A 25,008-nucleotide genomic window follows, 5' to 3' on the forward strand; every position below is an offset into this window, starting at 1 on the left:
GAGGTTTGTCACCAGTTGGCTGGGTATGATGGAATTGAATGCTGAACTATAGTCCACAAATAACATTCTCACATGCAGAGCTAGGGAGACAACATCATCCACTGATCTGTTGTTCTGGTGGGCGAACTGCAAGGGGTCCAGGGACTGAGGAGTTGATGTGTGACAACACCAGCTTATCCAGGCATTTCATCACCACAGACGTTAATGCTACTGGGTGGTACACTTGGTGTCTTCTCAGCAGTGCCCGTGTTCAGAGCATCAAAGCAGGCATAGAAATGGTTACGCTCGTCAGGAAGGGATTTTATCTTTTATTTTATATCGAATGTCATTGTTGAACCACGGTTTCTGATTTGGAAATGTCCTAATTTTCTTTTCTGGTACACAGATGTCAGTGCAGTATTTAATATAGCTGGTGGCTGCATCCGTATACTCATTTAAATCTGTGTCGGGAGCTCTAAATGCGTCCCAGTCTATACAGTCAAAGCAGTCTGTTAACCTGCTTTCCACCTCCTCAGACCAACAGTGCACTGACCTGTTCACAATGGGAGAGGTCTTCAGCTTCTGTTTGTAGTCCGGAAGCAACAGGAGAGCGATGTGGTCTGAAACTTGACGAAACTTTCTTTGTATGCTCCTTTTATTGTTGTCCAGCAGTAGTCCAAAATATTGCCTCCTCTTGTCAGTACAGTGACGTGCTGAATGAATTTTTGCAGTACTTTCCTCAGATTGCAGTGGTTGAAGTCCCCGACTACAATTGAGACGGCTTCCAGGTGGGAGTTTTCATGCTTGTTGATAATGTCATGGAGTTCGCTGTGTGCTGCTTCCACACAGGCTTGAGGTTGAATGTAAACAGATGTAATAATTGTGGCAGAAAACTCCCTCGGCAAATAAAAGGGTCAACACTTTATGTTCAGGTGTTCTAGATTTGGTGAGCAGGATTTAGAGATTACCTGCACGTCGGTCCACCATCTGCTGTTTACAAGAAAGCAGACGCCACCTCCTTTGTGTTTGCCAGTTGCTTGGTGGTTTCTGTCCATGCGGTAAACAGTGAACCCCTTTGGTTGGATGGCGGTGTCCGGGATGCATGCATTTAGCCAGGTTTCAGTGAAGGCGTAAACGCAGTATTTCCTCAGGTCCCTTTCCGCATTGACCCGACAATGTAGCTCATCTATCTTATTGTCCAGTGGCTGAACATTAGCTAACAAAATAGACAGCAGCAGTGGTCAGTGCGGACGCCTCCGTAGACGTGCTAGTATGCCGCCTCGTCTCCCCCGGCGCCTGTCCACCTGTTGTTGATGTTCGCCGCATCTTTGTCCAGTTCGGCGGGTGGGGTCCAGTATGTGAAAAAAGTTGTTTGATGACCCTAAGGAGTCTGTCTTCAGGTTTAAAAGTGTTTGTCTGTCATAAGTAATGACAGCCATTGAGCGTCAAACACAAAACAAGAGTATTAACGTATAAATAAACATTAAAACAGTCACACAACGAGAGAGCTTTCTGTAAACTGTCGCCATCTTGCCAGCGCCGGAACTGAACCGGAAAGGAGTGAAATCAAAACCTGCATGAAAATAGAGAAAATTACATGAAAATAAGTTGGTCGTTGAGAGAAGGGGTGTGGTGTGAACCTAGTTTCAGGATGAGGTTAGTTTCTGTTGTTTTTCTGCTATGTGAGTTGAGAAACCCTTCTTTGAGAACAGAGACAGAGAGATCAGTGTGATTGTGGCCATCTGAGGTGAAATGAGAAACTATGGGCTTGGAGAAATCTTTCATCTTCACAGCCCTTACATATTCTCTGAAGTGGCCTCCTAGTCTCCTTCCGGTTTCCCCAACGTAGATAGCTGGGCATTTTTTGCAGGAGATACAGTAAATGAGGTTGCTGGAGGTACAGGATGTCGTCTGAATGTCTGAATGAGCATTTTGTTAGATATGTATTTGCAGGTGATGCAGCGAGTTCTGTTGCAGGGGAAGGTGCCTGGGGAGGATGATTGCCGAGTGCGGTCAAGGGAGCTGTAAACTAGAAGTTTATGTAGATTGGGTGGTCGGCGGTATGAGATGATTGGGTTGTTAGAAAAAAGGGTACTGATAGAGGGATCGCCCTGTAAAATGGAGTAGTTGTTAATAATGGTCCTGGGGATCGAAAGTGTTAGAGTTAGAGTGGTAGGGAAGCACCAAATGAATGTGGTTGTGAGACCCAGGAGTTCCTTGTTGAGTTGATGATCCGAGGGCTATTTTTGGCCCGGGTGAGGGCCCTATTGATAACATGGGTGGGGTATCCTCTGTTGATGAAAAAAGAATACATTTTGAGTGCTTGGTTCTTGAAATCTATGCCCTCAATGCAGAGTCAACGTAGCCTGAGAAACTGTGAAAAAGGGAGAGAGTTTGTGGTGTGAGTGGGATGAAAAGAGCTGTACAGGAGATAGCCGTGTGAATCTGTGCGTTTGTAATAGACCGAGGATGAGAGTCGTGGATGGCTAATACAAAAATTTATGTCTAGAAACAGAAGAGTTGTGGAAGATATGTTAACTGTATATTTGAGGGACGGGTGAGAGTTAGTGAATTGATGCAGGAAGTGCTCTAGCTGGTCATTATTGCATGTAGCGGCACTGATGCAGTCATCGATGTATCGCTTGTAGAGGTCAGGGACAAAGCCAGTATAGGAAGCAAAGAAGCATTCTTCTACCCAGCCAACAAAAATATTGGCATAGCTAGGTCCCATCCTCGTGCCCATGGCGACTTCACTAATCTGCTGTTAAAAATGGTTATTAAATGAGAAGGCATTGAGTGTGAGAACTAGTTCCGCAAGACACACTAGAGTGTGGGTGGGTGGATCAAGCACTATGCATTTGTCTAGCATGTTAGCATGTGCTGTAAGACCGTCATTTTGGGGAATGATGGTGTGGAGAGACGTGATATCCATCCATCCAGTAGCAAAGGTCTCAGTTTTGTTCCAGTTCTCAAGAAGCTGAACATCCCACAAACCCAAGTTGATCTCAACTGTTTTTACCGCAGGATTCGGCTCAAAGCTCATTTTGCTGACGACTCCTCATCAACGTTAGCAGACAACATCCCGATCATTGATTCCATTAACAATATTAATCCTAAACGGAGCTCTTGGACTCCCCATTCTAGCCATTTCCCACCAGTTGATTACTTTATTAACCCATGCAACATTCAAGTTCCCAATACCCTTTCCACACCCAGGAAACACAGGTCTAACCTCACCCAAGGAGAAACTCAAGCACTTCAATCTCTCCACAACAGGGATGATATTGTCATCAAACCAGCAGACAAAAGAGGAACTGTTGGGGTGTGGCAAAAAGACCTGTACATTAAGGAAGCCTCCAGACAATTAACCTATACTTTTGCCTACCGTCCTCTCCAACAGGATCCTACCACTGACTACCAGAAGGAAGTGGTATCCACTATCTCTCTTCTTATCAGCAACCAGAAGCTCCCCCAGGAGGCGAACTGTCTCATCGTTGAACATCCCCAGGTATCCCAATTCTATCTCCTTCCCAAAATCTACAAACCCGACACCCCTGGACGCCCCATTGTTTCAGCATGCAGTTGTCCAACTACACTCATCTCTGCTTTTCTCGACAGCCTTATGAGACCTCTGGTTGAAATGCTTCCCTCATATATCAAGGATACTAACCATGCCCTCCAATGATTTCCAATTTCAGGGTCCAGAATGCTATTTTACCATGGATATCACGTCTCTCTACACCATTATTCCCCACTATGACGGGCTTACAGCCCTCAAGCACATGCTAGACAAACGCACTGTGCTTGATCCACCCACCCATACTCTAGTGAGTCTTGCAGAATTGGTTCTCACACTCAATGCCTTCTCATTTAATAACCTTTTTTAGCAGCAGGTTAGTGGAGTCGCCATGGGCACCAGGATGTAACCTAACTGCCAATATTTTTGTTGGTTGGGTAGAATGCTTCTTTGTTTCCTATACTGACTTTGTCCTGACCTCTACGAGTGATACATCGATGACTGTGTCGGTGCTGCTACATGCTCTAATGACCAACTAGAGCACTTCCAGCATCAATTCACTAACTCTCACCCGTCCCTCAAATATACAGTTAACATATCTTCCACAACTCTTCTGTTTCTAGACATAGATTTATGTGTTAACCATCCACGACTCTCATCCTCAGTCTATTACAAACCCACAGATTCACACGGCTATCTCCTGTACAGCTCTTTTCATCTGACTCACACCAAAAACTCTCTCCCTTTTTCACAGTTCCTCAGGCTATGTTGACTCTGCAGTGAGGGCATAGATTTCAAGAACCAAGCACTCAAAATGTATTCTTTTTTCATCAACAGAGGATACCTCCCATGTTATCAATAGGGCCCTCACCCGGGCCAAAAATAGCTCTCGGATCATCAACTCAACAAGGAACTCTCGGTCTCACAATCTCATTCCTTTGGTGCTACCCTACCACTCTAACCCACTTTCTATCCCCAGGACCATCATTAACAACTACTCCATTTTACAGGGCGATCCCTCTATCGGTACCCTTTTTTCTAACCACCCAATCATCTCATACCGCTGACAACCCAATCTACGTAAACTTCTGGTTCACAGCTCCCTTGACCGCACTCGGCAATCATCCCCACCAGGCACCTTCCCCTGCAACAGAATTCGCTGCATCACCTGCAAATACATATCTGATAACACGCTCATTCAGAGCCCCTCAGGTCAATTCCGGATAACCCAGACGACATCCTGTACCTCCAGCAACCTCATTTACTGTATCTCCTGCAAAAAATGCCGGGCTATCTACGTTGGGGAAACTGGAAGGAGACGAGGAGACTGTTGCAGAAAACATGTTAGGGCTGTGAAGAAGATGAAAGATTTCTCCAAGCCCATAGTTTCTTATTTCGCCATGACGGCCATGAACACACTGATCTTTCTGTCTCTGTTCTCAAAGAAGGGTTTCTCAACTCCCATAGCAGAAAAACAACAGAAACTAACCTCATCCTGAAACTAGGTTCACACCATCCCACTTCTCTCAATGACCAACTTATTTTCATGTGATATTCTCTATTCTCATGCAGGTTTTGAGTTCACACCTTTCTTCACCCTTCTGCACTTCACACTCCTGAGCGGCCTCTCTGCCCCTCCTGCCTCCTCCCCTCTCCCAGCTTTTGTTCTTCTGTGCTATTTACTCTTTGCTGTCTGCCCTGTCCTTCTCACACTTGAAGAAGGCTTCACAGTCATTGTGTTTTCTCTCTTCTATTTTCAGCATGGAATAAACCTTTTACTTGTTCCTTCTTAGTTTAATGTTTAATGTTTTTGACAATACTTCTTTTGCAATTCTAACATTTAAACTGTACTCTTGTGTCTCCATGGAGAAAAGCTGGGGTATGCGAAAAGACGAATTCCTAATGCAAGAAATTGTATAGGGCTAATAAAGAAACATTATCATTATCATAAACATTATCATTACTAAAGAGTATACAATGTAATACACAACAAAAAATAAGCAACTTTGTTGTAAGTTAAATCATGGTTTTAGCACAGCAAAACAAGGTCTCATTTATCTCAGTGTGATAGAGGATGGCCCATATAAACCATGTGAGCTTTTATTATCTATATTATTTTTAATTATTTATTCTTCAGATCTTTTAATGGTGAGTGAAATTCTGAAAAACTTACCAGGTAACATTCATTACTTCTGCTGAGAACAAACCACATTTAAAACCCATCTACTAAGGCAATGGATTTCAAACTATAGTGCACATACTCCAGTGGTGTGTGAAAAAAATCCGTAATGGCTGAAAAATTAAATAAAAATGACTTCAACTTGTCTCTCCACACAAAATATCAGAGTCTGTTTCTGGAGTTTTGCCACAGTTCTTAGAGGCAGTTTATTGTTAAAGTACTCTTGTTTTGTAAAAATGACTGTTCCGCATAGATAAGGAGAAAAAAGAAGAGGAATGATACTAAATTAAAGGAATGGAGAAAAGGGTTGGGCTTGCTTAAGGCGATAGCCTTTGTTAAATTCTGATAGTTAGAATTTGTTCAAACTAGTTTAGCAGCAAAAATAAGTTCTGGTAACACCTGGTTACCAGACCACCTTCATAAGGGTTTAACTAAATAAATATGGATTTATGGCTAAAAACAGGGAAATAGTCAGGGGAGAAATATTATCTGGAATCTCCACCTGCCATTGCCTGCAATGAAAATGGGGACCTAATGTTACAACAGAAATAAAAGGACAGCAACAAACTAAGGAAAAACATGGGGACCAATTGCGAAAAAAGGGAGAAAAAATCTTAAATTTTATGACAGTTATATGAAACTGGGATTTACATGGATTGGCGAACCCAAACGTCCATAGCCACAATGTGAGACATGACAGAGCACTCCTCAGAGGCGTTTCAGGAATAAATAGGGAACTGTGAAAAGAGGATTAATTGACCATTTAATGCCTGATTGGTGGAGGGAATGATGACTGAATGGTGGCTTGACTGAATCCTGAGAGGCAAAGAATGACCTAATATCATGGGGAATATCATGGCCATTATCATCCTGCAACTCACAACTGGCAACTCACTGAAGGTAAGCAGGTGTGAACCAGGTCAGTACCTGGATGAGAGACCTCCTGGGAAAAATTAAGGTTGCTGCTGGAAGAGGTGTTAGTGGGCCCAGCAGGGGGCGCTTACCTTGCACTCGATGTGGGTCCTAATGCCCCAGTATAGTGGCTACTGTAAAAAAGGAACCATCCTTCGGATGAGATGCAAAACCGAGGTCCTGACTCTCTGTGGTCATTAAAAGACCCAGAGCGTCTCTCGAAAAGAGTAGGGTTGTAACCCCGGCATCCTGGCCAAATTTCCCATTGTCCCTTACCAATCATGGCCTCCTAATAATCCCCATCTATGATTTGGCTTCATTACTATGCTCTCCTCCCCACTAATAGCTGATGTGTGGTGAGCGTTCTGGCGCACTATGGCTGCCGTCACATCATCCAGGTGGATGCTGCACATTTGTGGAGGGGAGTCCCCATTACCTGTATAGTGCTTTGAGTGGAGTGTCCAGAAAAGTGCTATATAAGTGTAAGCAATTAGTAGTAGTAGAAGTAGTAGTAGTATGGTTTCTCAATGCTGCAAACCGCTGCCCTTTGGGCACGGAATGAGGCCCTGACCCCTCCAATGAACCAGGTCTATTCTGCACTCTGCATGTGGCCTTAGTTCTTTGGAGCTGTCCGCTGAAAGGGTTGTCTGTACTGGTGGATTGGTGGTTGCCAGTGCAGGTTTAAATAGGGTTACGTGGAAGGCCAAGGGAATTAGTCTCCCCTAGAACTGTGGAAGAACCAGATGGATGTGACGGCATTCAAACGCTCTACAACCTTATACTGTGTGGACTGATCTAACAGGGAGCCAACTTCAGTGACAGCAGGCGACGATGGAGGTGCCTAGTGGGAAGCCACACTCTCTGGCCCTCAGGGACATAGTAAACTCAACCTCTTATCCATTCTTCCATTCTCTTAATTTAGTATCTCTCCCCTTCTTTCTCCTTATCTATACGGAACATCCATTGCAACAAAACAGGAGTACTTTAACGATAAACTACCTCTAAGAACTGTGTCAATACTCCAGAAGCAGACTCTGAAATTTTGTATGGAGAGACAGTTTGAGGTCATTTCTATTAAATTTTTCAGTCTTTATAGATTTTGCTCTGTAAAAAGTATGTTCAGTACACAGAAAATACGTAGAATTTGAAATATATTGAAGCATATTAGCATTTACCAAATCTGGCAACATTTCTAAAATGTTATCAAGTTCCTCTGAATACCATCTTTTTAAAAGTTGTTTCTCCTATATCCTATATTTAGTGTGGAATTTAATGTTTTGGGTTATTTAATTTGCAGCCATTTTTTTATATTCATGTTTGTAATGTTGTTTTACTCCCTACAGGTTATGTGCTATTTTCCAGTTTTTTAAGTTTTGCTATCTGCTACAAACATGGACCAATTATGAATGAAGTTAGCCTAACATTTTTGACCTGGACTCTCCAGGCAGTAGCCATGATCTTGATGTATAAAGGTATTACGCACCCTCCAGCCATATACGCAGTGTTTGCCATCCTGGTCACCATGAAAATTCTACCTTTTGCAAAATTAAGTGTCATTTGTATTTTCAGGTAGGTGTGCTTGTAGAAAGCTGAACTTATTCAGAAAAATACCATGATACTCACCAAATTTTCCCTTCATCCATAATGTGTTTATTTAACAGGACAATAAGTACAGTAATATGCAGGAGTTTTTTTATTGCTGGAAATATATCTAAAAATAGCAAAACATATTCCATATCTGTCAATACAGTAGATTTATTTTTTAAAGGAGCATATTATTCTACTTATAGTGCATTTCCCTGTGAATTTCTTAAAATAATTGTGTACTTCTCTGTTGTTGCAAATTTGTTATTAGACTGACTGATTGGAAGTTTATGTTATCATTGCACACCAACATCCTGTCTGTATCACATAGACATATAGTGCTTTCCGTGATTTTTTCTCAACCTGAAGGAGTTTTATTTGTACAAAACTTTTAGCATGGTAAGGCTCAGAACAATCTTAGTAGATGCCATAAAGACTGTAAGAGGTATGAAAATAAATAATTGTAAATTGGAAGGATACAAAATTATTTTATGTGTGGTAATGTTTTGAGAATCTCTTTTCCAGACTAAAACTTACGTTGCTATACAGACATTATATCAATTATAGAAATATGAAACATTTCATTTTCAAGCATGGGTGAATTTTCTTTTTTTGTCTTTGACCACAGAAAGATTTGGTGTCTATTGAGGAATCCATTTGGTTGTTCCAGCCAGGAAAAAGCCCAGTATAGATTTCTAACAGAGGAAGAGTACCGGGAACAAGGTGAAATATACACCAGAACCTGCCTAGATGAACTACGAGAACACTGCAGGAAACCTGGTTACTCAGCGTGGGAGACTGTATTGAAACTCAGATCACCTCAAAGGTAAGACTGATGAGATGTACAGATCCAGCCATTCAAAAGAGTGAAGTACACTGTGTTAAAACGCAGTGGGTGTGGCGCAATATACCGCATGTTAATTGAAATATGATAATAGTAACTGGAAGCACCTTGTAAAACCGCCAGGTGGAGCTAATAAAGCTTAACTACTGTATGTACAGCATTTGAGCTGTTGCCAGAAAGGCAAGGTTTCGAATCCCGGTCACTGCTGAGGGACAATCTTTTTCCAATTAAGAATTTAAGTTGTATACTCTTTAAACTTTTGATAATTTTAAACTGTGTATTACAGCATGTTAATCATTAAACATTAAAAAGTCGGTATATTTTATGCCGATTGATTGCTCAGTTGGACAAAAGTATACAACTTTCCACCTTCATCATAAATATTTTAGTTATGCATAAATATTTTATTTATCAAAGTCTTTAACTTGGTTAATTACATGGGTTCTAGTTTTAATGTGCTTGTTCTAGCATTAATAAGCTTATATTCTGTACTTCATAAAAAGTTTCTTTTCTTTCCTTTTCTAAAAATACGTAGTAAGAACACCATTTACTGTTATTGTAAAAAGATAAACGTTGTAGTGATTTAATATAACCTGATAGTTATATGAATATGGAATAGTGTATCTAAGCAGCAAAAGTATCACAAGTGAACGTTTTGGAAACATTTTGACATTCATTTCTTTAAAAAAAAACTTCTATTGTCCTTGTAGTGGTAATGAGCACTGTAATGTAGCCAGCTGCACCCAGGCTGTTCAAAGCGCGATTGGAGCATTACCTTCGTTTGTTTCTCATAGAGCCGAATGCATAAAAATAGTCCACTGTTAGAGCTTATTGTGAACATGATGTGTCTCTTTCAGGATTACACCTGAATTGAGAAAATCTATATTTTGTCTTAATCCAAATGTCAGCAGCCACTAATCAGTGGAACCAGCTGGATGAATTATTATACGTGGTTTTGTGTTTAAGGATTTCTTCATGGAAATCTTTAAATTAAACGAGGAAGGGGGAAAGGGTTATTTTTTACAATTGCCAGTAATCGGGGAACAGTTTATCAACACAATGGGCAAAATATTTTTTTTATTTTTAAACTGAAATAAAAAATAAGATACAATGACGTGTTCCTGCTTAACTCAAAAATTTCATGACTTTAAAGGCTGTAAAAAACTGGTTTAGTTAAAAAACACTTTTTATGATTTTTCGTCCTCGTGATCAGCTTAGAATCTTTGTGTACGCTGCAAGATTTTTACTGTTTAATTAAACATTTAAAATACTTGAATTTCATAAAAGTTGTACTGATTTAATACCTCTTGATATTAATATTAATATGGAGTCATGTAAGCAGCTAAAATATCACAAGGGGACATTTTGGAAACATTTAACGTTCATTTTTAAAATATATATATATACTATTTTCCTTATAGTGGTAATATGCAATGGACTGTCATGTCGTACACTGCACCCAGATGGTCCAAAGCCCGATCAGAGAATTACTTTGTTTCTTACATAGCCAAATATATAAAAATAGTCCACTATTATAGTTGTTGGCTGAAGTGTGAGTGTGTGTATCTGGATGAATTATTATAAATTATGGTTTCATGATTTAGGATTTCTTCACGCAATTCTTTAAGTCAAAGGAGGGAAAAGGGTTATATTTATACGTTGTGTATCACCTCTTCTTATATTTTTAAAAACAATCCAATTTAAATGCAATAAGGAATATATTATTAATAATATTATAATGAATTTGGGTTTTTGGGCTTGTGCTCTCACTGCTCCTGTCCCGGTTCATCCTTCACCATATGGGCTCGAACCCGGGTCTCCTGCATCGTTCAACAAAGGTTTTGCCAGCAGAGGTACAGAAGACTTTCATAAACTATGCAGCCAACATCCCTGTTATGCACAGGGGAGTAGAGGGCTGTACTGTAACCGGCTTGTACCATCTGTATGCCTGCCGAGTTGGAGAAGACACGCTGAGTCTTGTCTTTTAAGCTTGGAATTTAACCTTAACAGCGATCCTTTTGGCTATATTTTTTACATAGCCGGATGAGTAAAAATAGATTGGATTAATAACTGGAGTAAGTAAAGATATTTCACATACTTTGAAACCATACGGTTTTGGAACAGTGGGCGGTGAGACCCGGCTGGGAGGGGGGGCAGTATTTTGATTTTCCTGCGTGAACCGTATTCGCTACAATACTATAATGAGTCCCTGAGGCATACCGTTTAAATTGTGGAATTATAAAAGATAAACCTTTGTTGATTTTGCAAGATAGACAAAAGGTACCTTTTGAGAAGTTGTGTACTGCTTGCAAAGTAGCAGATTTTGACAAACAGCTAATTTTGCTTGAAGAATTTAAAATCTTGTCTGTATTGTAGCTTTATTTAATTGAGCAGAAAGTCACCTTGCTCTTACAAGCGACTCTGTTAAGCAGAGTTTGTGTTAAACAAGATTAAATCAACTTTGTCAGTGAAAAAAATGACCGCGGGCACTTTTCCTTCCCCCCCTGGTGCAAGGTGATATTGCGGAAAACAGGTTTTTATTTCACTGTGTGAACATTGAGTGAGCACCGGGGCGTACAGTGAGATTAACACAGTGAAATTACTGAGATGGATAGTTTTAGTAAATATGTTGACAAATATCAGATTTTTTGCTTTCACGAGGGAAGATAAAATTGAATCCAGCTACATGACCTTGCCCCCCGTGAAATTGTGCGAAAGAGGTTTAGTGGGCAGCATTACTCACAGTGTAGTGACCATAGAGTGTTTTAATACACTGTACAGTAATAACAGTATAAAACAAGTATGTTTTTTTAATGTTTCAATTGAATTCAATTTATTTTTATATAGCGCCTTTCACAACAAGGTTGCCCCAAGGCGCTTAACAATACAATTGACGATACATTTTGTCAATACAGAACTGAAGACCAGAAGACACGCTGTGAAATTTTTCACAAATCGCAATCTTTAAATCTGTAGGTTGCAGGTTCTGTGTCATTCACATTTTTATTTCATTATCAATATAATTTCACATTGAATATGTTATAATATATTTTTTAAAATGTTAATATAGTTTACATAATATTTACTATTTTATTTTTTTAAAAGTCTTTGTTAGAAGAAAAACTTGTGCCCGAACTGGGGTTTTAAACTCGGATAATCTAGACAGAACCCCTATCGGCAAACCCGCTGTACCAACGGGTTGTTCGGAAACACAACTGAGACGAACAGCTTAATAATGTTTCTAAAGTAATCATGCGTGAATGAGTCAAATTAAACATAAAATGTGTTTACAAAGAAAGTGGATTACAGTTATACTAAAAGCTATATAAATACATATATTTAGATCCTTGAATTAATATAATTATTAATTTCTTTAGATAAGCGATTCCATATTATATTCCCTATTTAGCGGATTCAAAAAGTATGAGTTTTTTTACTGCGATAACAAGCGCAAGTATTCATAGAAAAGGTTAAAACATGGAATACAGAGGGAGTTTTGAACTGAAATGAGTTTGAAATGATTAGTTGTTATTAATAAATCACTTAACGTGTTGTGATATTTAGCCAGCAGCCATATCACCCTGCAACTCACAACTGGCAACCCACTGAAGCTGGTGTGAGGTGGGTACTCACACCAGCCTGGTACTGTGAGCCTGGTCAGTACCTTGATGGGAGACCTCCTGGGAAAAACTAAGGTTGCTGCTGGAAGAGGTGTTAGTGGGGCCAGCAGGGGGCGCTCACCCTGCGGTCCTCGTGGGTCCTAATATCCCAGTATAGTGATGGGGACACTATACTGTAAACAGGAGCCGTCCTTCAGATAAGACCTAAAACTGAGGTCCTGACTCTCTGTGGTCATTAAAAATCCCAGGGCGTCTCCTGAAAAGAGTAGGGGTGTTACCCCGGCGTCCTGGCCAAATGTCCCATTGGCCCTTACCAATCATGGCCTCCTAATAATCCCCATCTGTGAACTGGCTTTGTCACTCTGTTCTCCTCCCCATTGATAGCCGATTTGGGGTGAGCGTTCTGGCGCACTATGGTTGCTGTCACATCATCCAAGTGGATGCTGTACAGTGGTGGTGGATGGGAGTTCCTATTACCTGTAAAGCGCTTTGAGTGGAGTGTCCAGATTAAGTGTAATTATTTAGAAATACCAACAAATTCAATATAGTGTCGATAATATTTACTATTTTAGTTTTTCAAAGAAATGTTTATTTGTTAAACAAAAACTCATGGTGAGAGCCAGGTTCGAACCCCCAGCCTCCAGCATGCAAGTCATACGCCAAAGCCATTACACCAACGTGCCGCTTGACAACTTAAGCTATAGCTGAAATGGCTAGGCAAAAAGTTTCCAAGTAATCGCAGGTGAATGAGTCAATTTGATGCAGATGTTTACAAAGAAAGTGTACTACTGTAATAATTTGAGCTATATGAATATAATGATATAATTATTAATTTCTTTAGATATGCAATTCCATATTATATTCCTTATCAATCAATTTCTAAAAAGTATGCATTTCTTTACTGTGATAACGAGTGTAAGTATCCATAGAAAAGGTTAAAACATTCTAACTTTTTATGAAGTATATAAATTTAATATAGTCAGAAGAAGCAATAAAACTTTTCCAAAATAACCACAGTATGTAACTGAATGAAAGACTTTGATGCTTAAAATGTTCATGAAGAAAGTGGAATACTGGTATGTATTTTTTATTTAAACTACCAATACCAGCCATATACAGTTTACATAATATGTTTATATTTCTAAATTAATATCGTTTATGACCTTCAGACACATTATGCTCCTCTTCTTTTCATGCTCAGCTCCTAAAATTTCCCTTTAGTTGTAAAATTCCATATTAATATTTAATATTAAGCGGATATAAACATGCACAGTAAAGAGATGAAATGAAGCAATCATTTCACTAACAACCAATGCACCACGAGTGCCGCCTGTCGGTCATTTTGGCCAGCCAATCATGTACTGCGGTTTAATGCTCTAAACTGTAGATCATTCCTCACAGTACAGAGTTTTACCACGCATTTTGAATGGCTGCATCTGTATGTAGTCTTTACACTTATATAGCTCTTCTCTGGACCCTCCAGTCAAAGTGCTTTACAGGTAGTGGTGACTTCCCTCCACCACCACAACCACCAATGTGCAGCATCCACCTGGATGATGCAAGGGCATCCATAATATGCCAGTACGCTCACCACACACCAGCTATCATTGAGGAGTAGCACAGATGAGCGCAGAGTGATGAAGCCAATGTCTTGTTTGGTGTTGGGGTAGTCAATTAAAACGTTAAAACAGATTTAAAATGCAGTGCATTACGTATACAGTACATACTGTATGTCAATTACACTCAGTTCTCATTCAACACATTACAACTCAGTGTTGTAATGTTACATAATGTAACTATATTCTATTGAAACACAATGCATGTTTACACTGTTTTTAAAGCAGCTCTTTTTTTCTGATCTGTCAGATTTGCTGATTTCCTCATGAGTGGCTTGCATGTTACCACAGAAGAGTTCCAGACGCATGAACATCAGTATGGTGTCGGAGGAGCCTATTTTGAAAACATGATATTCTCGGCAGGGAAAGGGAATATGCCAACTCCAGAATGGAACAGTTCTCATCTTTCAAGAGACATCAGTGAGGATGAGCTGGAGTATTATGAACCCAGTGGAAACCTTGTACAGGAGGGCCAAGTCCAGCAACCTGAAGACCTTGAGCTATTCTAATTGTTCCAGGTTACTATATACCCCCTACAATTCTGTGATATTTTCTTTCTAGTGAGTTTTTCACATTTTCTGAATTTATTTTAGTTACATACCTCCCTTTAAAAGGCAACTAGCCTATTGCTAATGATGATATTTTTTTTAAATCATAATTATTTAAGATATTATAGCTTTGGTTATTATACATCATAGACGTCTTAATTCTGTTGCAAAATATATTGTCTGGACATCTTATTAATTAATTTACTTTCATCGTAAAGTATTGTTTATACACATAGCAATTGTACATTTGGAATTAGCATTATAGGTATGTATATTTGAGGGATCAAAGAGGCATAATTCAACAACTGCAAAGTTGTAATTATGCAGCTTTTCTGGAGCAGTGAAGCAGTGAAGAAACGGGATGGTACAACAGACATAAGATTCTTAACAGTGACTCTGAAGCACCATATTGTTCCCCATGTGATAACCCATATTGCCAACATTTGATTAAAATTAATAAAAAACTGTAAAATAATAAAATGTTAATAATATCTTTTGAATTTTTGTATTAAAAATGTTTTCGGTGTTATTATGACTTTTGTACATCCTTATACTTTGTAGTATAGTCCCAAGCAGAGCCATCTAACTGAAAATTGATTAAGTTGCATTTCGTTTGTTGCATTGAATATTACTTCATTCTGAATTCTGAATGAAGTTGTGTGATCAGAGTACAGGGAAGACATATTTAGCAGTACAGTCGTATCAAATTATAGTAGATGCTGCAGCACTAATGTATCCATGTGCCATACAGCAATCTGAGTCTTGTGTACTGTACAAGTTTCCAGAGTTCTGAGTATAGGTTTGTAGTCTTTTTTTATCTGAATCAGAATTTGGTGGTCAAACAGACCATAGAATGGTGCTGTCCAAGTCATTTACCCAATGCACACCATCCTTTAGGTACCTCTGTCTTTTTGTAATGCCTTTTTACGTTCCAAATACTAGTTACCAATTTGTTAAACTGGTGGAGTGAATAACTGGAAAGCCTTTTTTAAACTCTTCTAAAAAATGAAGATTTTATTATTATTATTATTATTATTATTATTATTATTATTATTATTATTATTATTATTAAACTGTGTAGTACTAAGTATTTTTACATTGTTTTTATTGCTTATATTTTCAGGTATAGAGGTATTCTTTTCTTACTGGATTTGTTGACATAAAAATGTCAAACACATAGCTTACAGAAAATATGTTAATTTATACATCATTATTGTGCTTCTGTACACCCAGGACATCTAGTAATCCTTTTCTGATTTTGTTGTTGGTAGGGGAGAATACTCATTTAATGTACTTTAATATAAAATAAACAACCTTAGAATACTGCTTTTAAGTGTCCAATGCCTTAAATATTTTCCAAACAAGTACAAATTGCAAATACAAACAAAAAATAGATACATAAAAAGAGATATATTTGCCATCTTTAGAATTTGTCCAAACGGAAACAGATATGCACAGTGAAAATGTCAGACTCTATGTATTGTTACAAATTGGAGGTTAGGAAAATAGAGAATTAGATATATAACTAGGCAGAATAATCAAGTAAATTAAATAATCATAACCATCAAATTGTAAATATTATGTCAAGAATATAGCACTTGAGCTCTTTCTCTGACACGGCTTTGGCAAAGGAGTTATAAATCACAGGCAAATAGAGATAATGCACAACACCACATATAGGTTATTCTATTTATAAACAGGCATCTCAGGGGCCTGCGTCCTCACTGACCAGAAAAACCCCAGACTGCTACAAAGTATTTGAAATCCTATATAATGTCCAAATAGGCCAACAAGAGAGATAAGCCTGTCTTCTAAACCAGTGGTTCTCAAACTATGGTACGCGTACAACTCGTGGTACGTGGAGCGCCGCCAGGTGGTACGCCATATGACTCTGGAACTTTGTTGTGTGCACTGAAAAATCAGGACGGGTTTTCATATTTTCTATTTTAATACATGTCAAATACGCAGCCCACGTACTACGATACAGAGTGCACTAATACTTGAGTGGACACAAGAGCTACTATGTAATTCTATACCATAGCGTAGGAATGCGTGCTACGAATTTAAGTGACCAATTGTATTTAAAAAAACTTATCTCTAGCAAATAGGGAGGTAGGAGAATGTGTGTGATTTTGGAACAATGCCAATGTTGTAAACACAGGAATGCATAGAATTGCACAACGCAATCTTGTGAGCACAGGAAAGCATAATAGATAAAAAATATTTAAGAACTGCTCTAGGTTAATATGAGAAAAATACACAGAGCGTCTCTGTGTTTCGCTCCCATGCGCATGAAATAAAAACTTCTTTTAACTTCTGAAACAGACTCTTGAAACGGAAACGGGGAAAAATGCAAGGTTGTGGATTGCTAAAGCAGGCAAGCGCCACACTATTTTTGAAGAACCTTATTTACCGTTGGCAAAAGAGCTGACGCGCATTATGTGTGGCGAAAAAGCTGCTAAACAGCTTGACCTGCTGCCCCCTCTGAAAGACAGTCCTAGAATTATTGATATGGCGGATGATATCAAAAGTACGCTGACAGAGTGCGTAAAGATGAGCAGATGCTTTTTACTGAAATTAGATGAGTCTGTACATGTCGTCGATTTGGCCAATTTGCTCGTTTACGTTAGATATGAGTTTGAGGGTACGTCCAATGAGGACTTTCTGTTCTGTAAGCCGCTACCAATAGGAACTACAGGAGAGCACATATTTTAGCTTCTGAATGAAGTTATTTAAAGAGATAAAATGTGTCGGAGTTTGTACAGACGGTGCTAGAGCAATGACAAGCCAACACAGCGGTGTAGTTGCACGAATTAGAGAGGTTGCTCCAGAAATGAATGGACGCATTGCAACATCCACTGTGAGACCTTTGCTGTCAAGAAAATGCCTGATGATTTAAAATCTGTTAGACTCTGTTGTGAATTGTATCAAGGCTCAAAAAATGAATTCACATCTGCTTTGCTCGACTAAACAGGCTCACCCCTCTCACTGAAATGGTGCTTTTTTATTATTTTTAATTGTTGTTGCTCCTGTTTTGTTTTTCTGTAAAGCGCTTTGAGAAGCCACCTTTAAAGGCGCTATATCAAATAAAGTTTATTATTATTATATTTATTATATGTGTATGTAAGTGTGTGGGTGCGCGCTCATGTTGTTCATTGAGATTTCCTGGGGTTCCTATGAGAAGATGACTTGTAGGTGGTACTTGGATGCTTTGGTTTGATCAGGGTTGGTACTTGGTCCAAAAAGTTTAAGAACCACTGTTCTAAACCAAACAGTAAAACCCAGAGTTAAATCTTTCTCTATAAATCCAGATGCTACAAAGAAAATTGGACCCTATCTCTCCTATTTTAAAAATGCTTTCACTAACCAGGGGAGACCATTTTATATCTAAAATAATAATAATTTGTAGTATAGTGAGTAGACATCGCGAGACAACAGAACGGGAGAGTAGAAGGCGGGAATATATGGTGTAAGGGCATGATCTGTGTAGTTAATAAAATAGTTAAAATAATATAAGAACGTCTCTTTATTAAGATACACAACATTTATGGCGACGAGAGATGAGTGCTTGACGAACTCAAATGAGCAGAACACTGCAGATTTTAGTTCTCTTGCTGGAAGAAACGAACTTTTGAATTTTCGGACTGTTCGTTTAGATAGATAGATACTTTATTGATCCCGTGAGGGAAATTGCAGTGCAACAGCAGCTTAACACACACAACACAGCCACAGTGTAACGAATTATATAATAATAGTACAATACATACAATACAATACAAGAGTTACTCACAGTCCGGACACACAAGAGGAAACTAGAACAGAACAGTACACAGAAAATCGTATCACACGTATGAATATAAATATAGATGTAACCATAGATATAAATATAAATATAAATGTATTGCACAGGTCCCTGGCATATATTGCACAAAAGTGGTTGTAAACAGGAAAAAGAAAAAGAAAAAGAAAGAGAACAGATGTAGCAGTATATGTGTATATGCGTTTAGTCCAGAAACAGGTCACTGTCGCTGTTGCCTCTGCCAAGACGCAAGGTGGATGCGTTGTACAGTCTTATGGCAGACGGCAAGAATGACCTCCTGTAGCGCTCCCTGTCGCACCGTGGGTGAATCAGTCTATTGCTGAACGTGCTCTTCATTCCTGCAAGCCTGTCATAGAGGGGATGGGAGAAGTTGTCCATGATGGCCTCCAGTTTGGACATCATTCTCCTCTCAGCCACTACCTCCAAGGGGTCCAGGTCAGACCCAATGACAGAGCTCGCTCTCCTGATGAGCTTGTTCAGCCTTTTGGAATCTACTGCTCTAATCCCAGAGCCCCAGCACACCACTGCGTAGAAAATGGCACTCGCTACCACCGACTGATAAAACATGTGTAGCATCTTACTACACACATTGAAGGACCTGAGCCTCCTCAAGAAGTAAAGTCGGCTCTGTCCGTTCTTATAGATGGCCTCGATGTTCTTAGACCATTCCAGTCTATCGTCGATGTGCACTCCCAGGTACTTGTACGAGTCCACCATCTCCACACCACTCCCATGGATGTAGACAGGAGTAGGTTTGACCTTTTTCCTCCTGAAATCTACCACCAGTTCCTTTGTCTTTGTAACATTCAGTTCCAAGTGGTTCACCCCACACCACTCCACAAAGCTGCTGACCAGTCCTCTGTACTCCTCCTCCTGCTCACCCTTGATACATCCCACAATTGCAGAGTCATCTGAGAACTTTTGCAGGTGGCATGACTTTGAGTTGTACTTAAAGTCCGAAGTATAGAGGGTGAAGAGGAATGGAGAAAGAACTGTCCCTTGAGGTGCCCCTGTGTTACTCACTACCAGTTCAGACATGCAGTTCTGAAGTCTCACAGACTGTGGTCTGCCCGTCAGGTAGTCAGTGATCCACGAGGTAATGGAGGCATCGACTTGCATCTCCTCCAGCTTCCTCCTTAGAAGTAAGGGCTGGATGGTATTGAAGGCACTGGAGAAGTCGAAAAACATGATCCTTACAGTGTTGCCAGCCCTGTCCAGGTGTGAGTAGGCCCTTTGCAGCATGTAGATGATCGCATCCTCCACACCAACACTGGGCTGGTAGGCAAACTGTAGGGTGTCCAGTGATGAGCTGACCATGGGTCTCAGGTGGGATAAGACCAGCCTCTCCAGTGTCTTCATGATGTGAGAAGTCAGTGCAACTGGTCTGTAGTCGTTGAGGACAGAGGGGCGCCCTTTCTTTGGTACCGGGACCAGGCATGATGTCTTCCAGAGCACCGGGACTCTCTCCAAGCGCAGGCTCAGGTTGAACAGTCGCTGGAGCACTCCGCTCAGCTGATCAGCACAGGCCCTCAGAACTCTGGGACAGATGTTATCTGGTCCTGTGGCCTTACCCCCGTGCAGCCTCTTCAGCTCCTTCTTCACCTGGTCAGCTGTGATGGTCAGCCTGGCCCGGGGGATGATGCTCATAGTGCTTTCAGTGCCGGAGGTGTTAATGGCGGAGGTGTTGGAGAGTGGCAGCTGTGGGGGATGGGTGGGTGAGCAGCCGTCGGGGGTTGTAGCTGTAGGCGGCCATGTTTGTGGGGGGATGGAGGAGGTGTTGGGCAGTTGCAGCTGTGAAGGGTTAGGGAGCGTGTGGCTGTGGGGGGATGGGTGTTGCGCCACAGAGGACCCAGAATCAAACCTGTTAAAGAACTGGTTCAACTTGTTGGCCATCTCCAGGTTCCCTTCTGTTGCAACCCCAGCCTGTTTGAAGCCAGTGATCTCTCTCATGCTGCTCCATACATCTCTCACCCTATTCCTTTGCAGCTTGTCCTCTACCTTCCTCCTGTAGGCATCCTTGCTCTCTCTTAACTTCTGCTTTAGCTCCCTCTGTACACGCTTGACCTCTTCCTTATCTCCCCTCCTAAAGGCTCTCTTCTTGTCATTCAGAAGAGCCTTCAGGTCGCTGGTGATCCAGGGTTTGTTATTTGAAAAGCAGTGTACGTCTTTGGTGGGGATGGTGTTGTCTACGCAGAAGTTAATATAGTCAGTGACACAGTCCACCATGCTGTCTAAGTCCTCCCCATGTGGTTCGCACAGCACATCCCAGTTGGTGGCCTCCAAAGCACCACGTAGATCCTCCATAGCCTCCTGAGACCATCTCCTCACGGTCCTCATGGTCACAGGTTGGCGCTGGACAATAGGCTTGTATAGTGGTGTAAGCAAGACAAGGTTGTGATCTGATCTGCCAAGGGGGGGAAGGGCTGTGGAACTATATGCATCCTTAGCATTGGCATATAATAAGTCCAGTGTTTTGTTTTCCCTGGTCGGGCACTTAACAAACTGGTGGAAAGTAGGCAGAGTGGTGGAAATAGATACGTGGTTAAAGTCTCCTGAAATAGCTATAAAAGCGCTTGGGTGCTTTGTTTGTAGCCTGGCTGTGACTGTGTTTATGACGTCACACGCTACCTCTGCATTTGCCGTAGGTGGAATGTAAACAACAACAAAGATGGCGCATGTAAACTCCCGCGGCAGATAGTATGGACGCAGTCCTACGGCTACCAGTTCGATGTCCGGGTTACAGACGCGCTCCTTAACATGAATATGTCCAGGATTACACCATCTGTTGTTTACAAGCACCGCGAGCCCCCCTCCTTTCCTCTTACCGCTCTCGGTGTTTCTGTCCGCCCGCACCGTCTGAAAGCCGCCGATGGTAACGTTCGAGTCCGGAATAAGTTCCTGCAGCCACGTCTCGGTGAAACACATGATACTGCATTCACGATACTCCCTCTGGCTTCTCACCAATGCTCCCAGTTCGTCCATCTTGTTCGCTAAGGACCGCACATTTCCCATGATGATCGAAGGAAGGTAGGGTTTAAATCTCCTTCTCTTCGCCTTTCGCGTCGCACCAGCCCTACAGCCTCGGCTTCTCCTCCTCAGCTCCTCCGGCACCGATGGCTTCTCTCCAGTGAGTAGAGCCGGACGCGCTAGCGCGATCAGCTGGTCCCGCGTGTAGACAATGCCTCTGTGGCTATCGGCATTGCAACTCGATAGCCACAGAGGTCCGAGTATCAGAAAAAACAAGAAAAAGTTTCTCAGCTTCCTAGTATCCATCATGTTGTGATCGCAAATCTAGTTGCCGGCAAAGGTATGAAGAAAAAACACTAACACACTAGCATTAACTAACTGAAAGAAACAAAAAGACAACAAAAAGACACGGAGCTGCTGTAGCAGGCTGCCACTAACATGGCGCCATCTTGAAAAAGCCATGAAGCTTGCGCTTGCGCCATGAAAGATATAGCTTGCGCCATGAAAGATATGGCCGCCACGCCGAGAAGTTTTGCTTATGCCCAGCTTTCTCCACCGCTTCCACTGAACCTCGGAGCTCCGGATTTGTATACGGAATACAAGATATGGATGGAGTCATACAGATTTTTTTAAATAGCCAGTGGATCTACAGAAGCTCTGGATGCTGTGAGACAGGCTACATTACTGCACTGTATCGGGGCGCCCGTGCAGTGGATTTTCGCCAACCTCCCTAGAGAAAAAGGTACATATGAACAGACTGTAGCTGCCTCAGACGCTTACTTTACACCGCGGAGAAATGTGGTTTTGAATGATGAATGCAGAGCGCGAACAGCAAAATGTCTACACTGTAAGAAAACAGGACATTATGCACGAGTGTGTAGAAAGAAGACTTGGGTTGTGTTTGGGCAGAGGAGCATTTTAGGACATATTTATGGGGAGGCAAGTTCACACTTCAAACGGATCATAAACCCCTCATTTACATGTTCAATCCCAAAAAGGCAACATTGTTACCACCCAGGATACAAAGACTTGGATTGAGATTACGGCCATATGATTACAAAATTGAACACGTAGTAGGGAAAACCATTGTTGCAGACTCATTGTCACGTCTTCCTTTACCAGACACAGAAGACACTGGTTATGTAGACACCTATGTTGATAGAGTGCTTTCAATCAGCACTTATGAACTGCATGCACTGACACTTGAGGAACTTAAGCAAGCAACAAATGAAGATGACACATTGAAATTGTTGATGTCCATAGTGGAAAAAGGACAATGGCCTAATCCAATTCCAGAAGAACTGCAGCCATACCACAGGTGTAGGTTGGAGTTATCTACATATGATGGACTGCTTTTAAGAGGACAGAGGATTGTGTTACCGAAAACAAAAATCAGACAAGCATTGAAAATAGCACATGAGACACATCAGGGTGTGGTTCATACAAAACAGTACCTGAAAAGCAAATTTTACTGGCCCAACATGGACAGTGATGTTGAAAGACTGGTCAGGAATTGTTCCACTTGTGTGTTGAATCAGCCATTGCAGGAGGATCAACCTCTCCAATCACTTGAATTACCACCAAGGCCTTGGACAAAATTGGGCATTGACCTGGTAGGTCCCATTCAGAATGAATACATATTGACTGTCATAGACTATTATACTGCTTACCCTGAGGCGGTTGTTGTATCAGACATATCTTCAGCCACAGTTATTAGAGAGCTGATGAACATCTTTGCACGATTTGGTTATCCACTAGAGGTAGTAACAGATAATGGCAGGCAATTCACAGGACAGTTGTTTGAATCATTTCTGACTAACTGTGGAATAAAACACCTTACTATCCGAGAAGTAATGGCAAAATTGAAAGATTTCACAGATACCTGAAAAAGGCCTTGAGAGCAGCTGGGACAGAAGGACAAAAGTGGAGAGAGGAACTCCCTAAGATTCTGCTGGCTTATAGATCAACACCCCACAGGGCATCTGGAGAAACCCCAGCTAATCTTCTCTTTGGACGTGATATCCAGACTAAACTACCAAATGTGGAAAAGAAAGAAGAAGAGCCGAGGGACATTCAAAAGACGAAAGATATCCATAGACATCATGAGGAGTACACACACAAAATGAAATTATATGCAGACCAGACACATAAAGCAAGGGATCACAACTTCAAGGTCGGTGATGTAGTGTTTGTGGCTGGCCTAGACAACAGTAAATTAGATGCCAAGTTCAAAGACACTCGCTATGTGTTATTGAGAAACACCTCTTGTAACTCTTTTGAGTTAGTGAATGCGGAAGATGGCTCAAAAATAATGAAAAATGTAAAACATCTTCGACACCCTCCTCCATTGGATCTTGAATTTGAATCTGCAGAAACAGAAAATGCTGAGAATACAGGACTTTCTGATGTGCAGGAAGTGCTGAGTCCTCAGACAGTGGAGAGTACATCCGTAGGAGAGCCGGTAACTTTACCCAGAAGTGAAGTAACAACCAGAAGTGGCAGGGTTATTAGGAAACCAGCTCGTTACAGAGACATTTAAAAATATAGGACTCGCATAGCTCTCCAAATGTTAAATTGCTCTATTTTGTTTGTTATCTATGTAGATGTTGCTTAGACTGCTAGAAATGAAGTGATATTTAGAAGTGACTTAAGTAGAAATTTAACTAAAATTTGAGTTGGTACGCATAGAAATAGTTGTAAAAAAAAGAAAAAAAAGTTGAATGTGTTGTATAGAAATGGAAGGTTTTACATGCATTTTGTTGTAATAGTTAATAACCGTTTACTATGTGTTGATATAGAATTGTTACAATTGTATGGTAAAGTTATGGACTTTAAAAATAACAAAGGAAGTGATGTAATATAGTGAGTAGACATCGCGAGACAACAGAATGGGAGAGTAGAAGGCGGGAATAAATGGTGTAAGGGCGTGATCTGTGTAGTTAATAAAATAGTTAAAATCATATAAGAACGTCTCTTTATTAAGATAAACAACATAATTGCTTACACTTATATAGCACTTTTCTGGACACTCCACTCAAAGCGCTTTACAGGTAATGGGGACTCCCCTCCACCACCACCAATGTGCAGCACCCACCTGGATGATGCGACGGCAGCCATAGTGCGCCAGAACGCTCACCACACATCAGCTATCAGTGGGGAGGAGAGGAGAATGATGAAGCCAATTCATAGATGGGGATTATGAGGAGGCCATGATTGGTTACACCCCTACTCTTTTCAAGAAAAGCCATTGGATTTTTAATGACCACAGAGAGTCAGGACCTCGGTTTTACGTCTCATCCAAAGGACGGCGCCTGTTTACAGTATAGTGTCCCTGTCACTACACTGGGGCATTAGGACCCACATGGACCCCCTGCTGGCCCCACTAACACCTCTTCCAGCAGCAACCTTAGTTGTTTCCAGGA

At 40.9% G+C, this 25,008-nt stretch overlaps 1 protein-coding gene, 1 long non-coding RNA gene and 1 pseudogene across 2 annotated transcripts in view; 2 read left to right on the forward strand and 1 right to left on the reverse strand.

Moving 5' to 3' along the window:
- nemp2 (nuclear envelope integral membrane protein 2) overlaps nt 1-17,910 on the forward strand; it is a 29,303-nt gene extending 11,393 nt beyond the window's left edge. The window contains exons 7-9 of the mRNA XM_088607226.1: nt 7,931-8,156; nt 8,800-8,997; nt 14,502-17,910. Coding sequence (XP_088463352.1) covers nt 7,931-8,156; nt 8,800-8,997; nt 14,502-14,760 — 683 coding nt within the window. The 3' untranslated portion in view covers nt 14,761-17,910. The remainder of the gene's footprint in view (nt 1-7,930; nt 8,157-8,799; nt 8,998-14,501) is intronic.
- LOC148648890 (uncharacterized) overlaps nt 1-25,008 on the forward strand; it is a 314,784-nt gene that overhangs the window by 40,711 nt on the left and 249,065 nt on the right. The gene's annotated exons all lie outside the window — the stretch shown is intronic.
- Nucleotides 1,776-2,921, reverse strand: LOC148648892 (uncharacterized; annotated as a pseudogene).

The sequence above is a fragment of the Lepisosteus platostomus genome, chromosome 14 (genome assembly GCF_059453375.1).
Source record: "Lepisosteus platostomus isolate fLepPlt1 chromosome 14, fLepPlt1.hap1, whole genome shotgun sequence".
In the NCBI taxonomy this organism is placed as follows: Eukaryota; Metazoa; Chordata; class Actinopteri; order Semionotiformes; family Lepisosteidae; genus Lepisosteus; species Lepisosteus platostomus.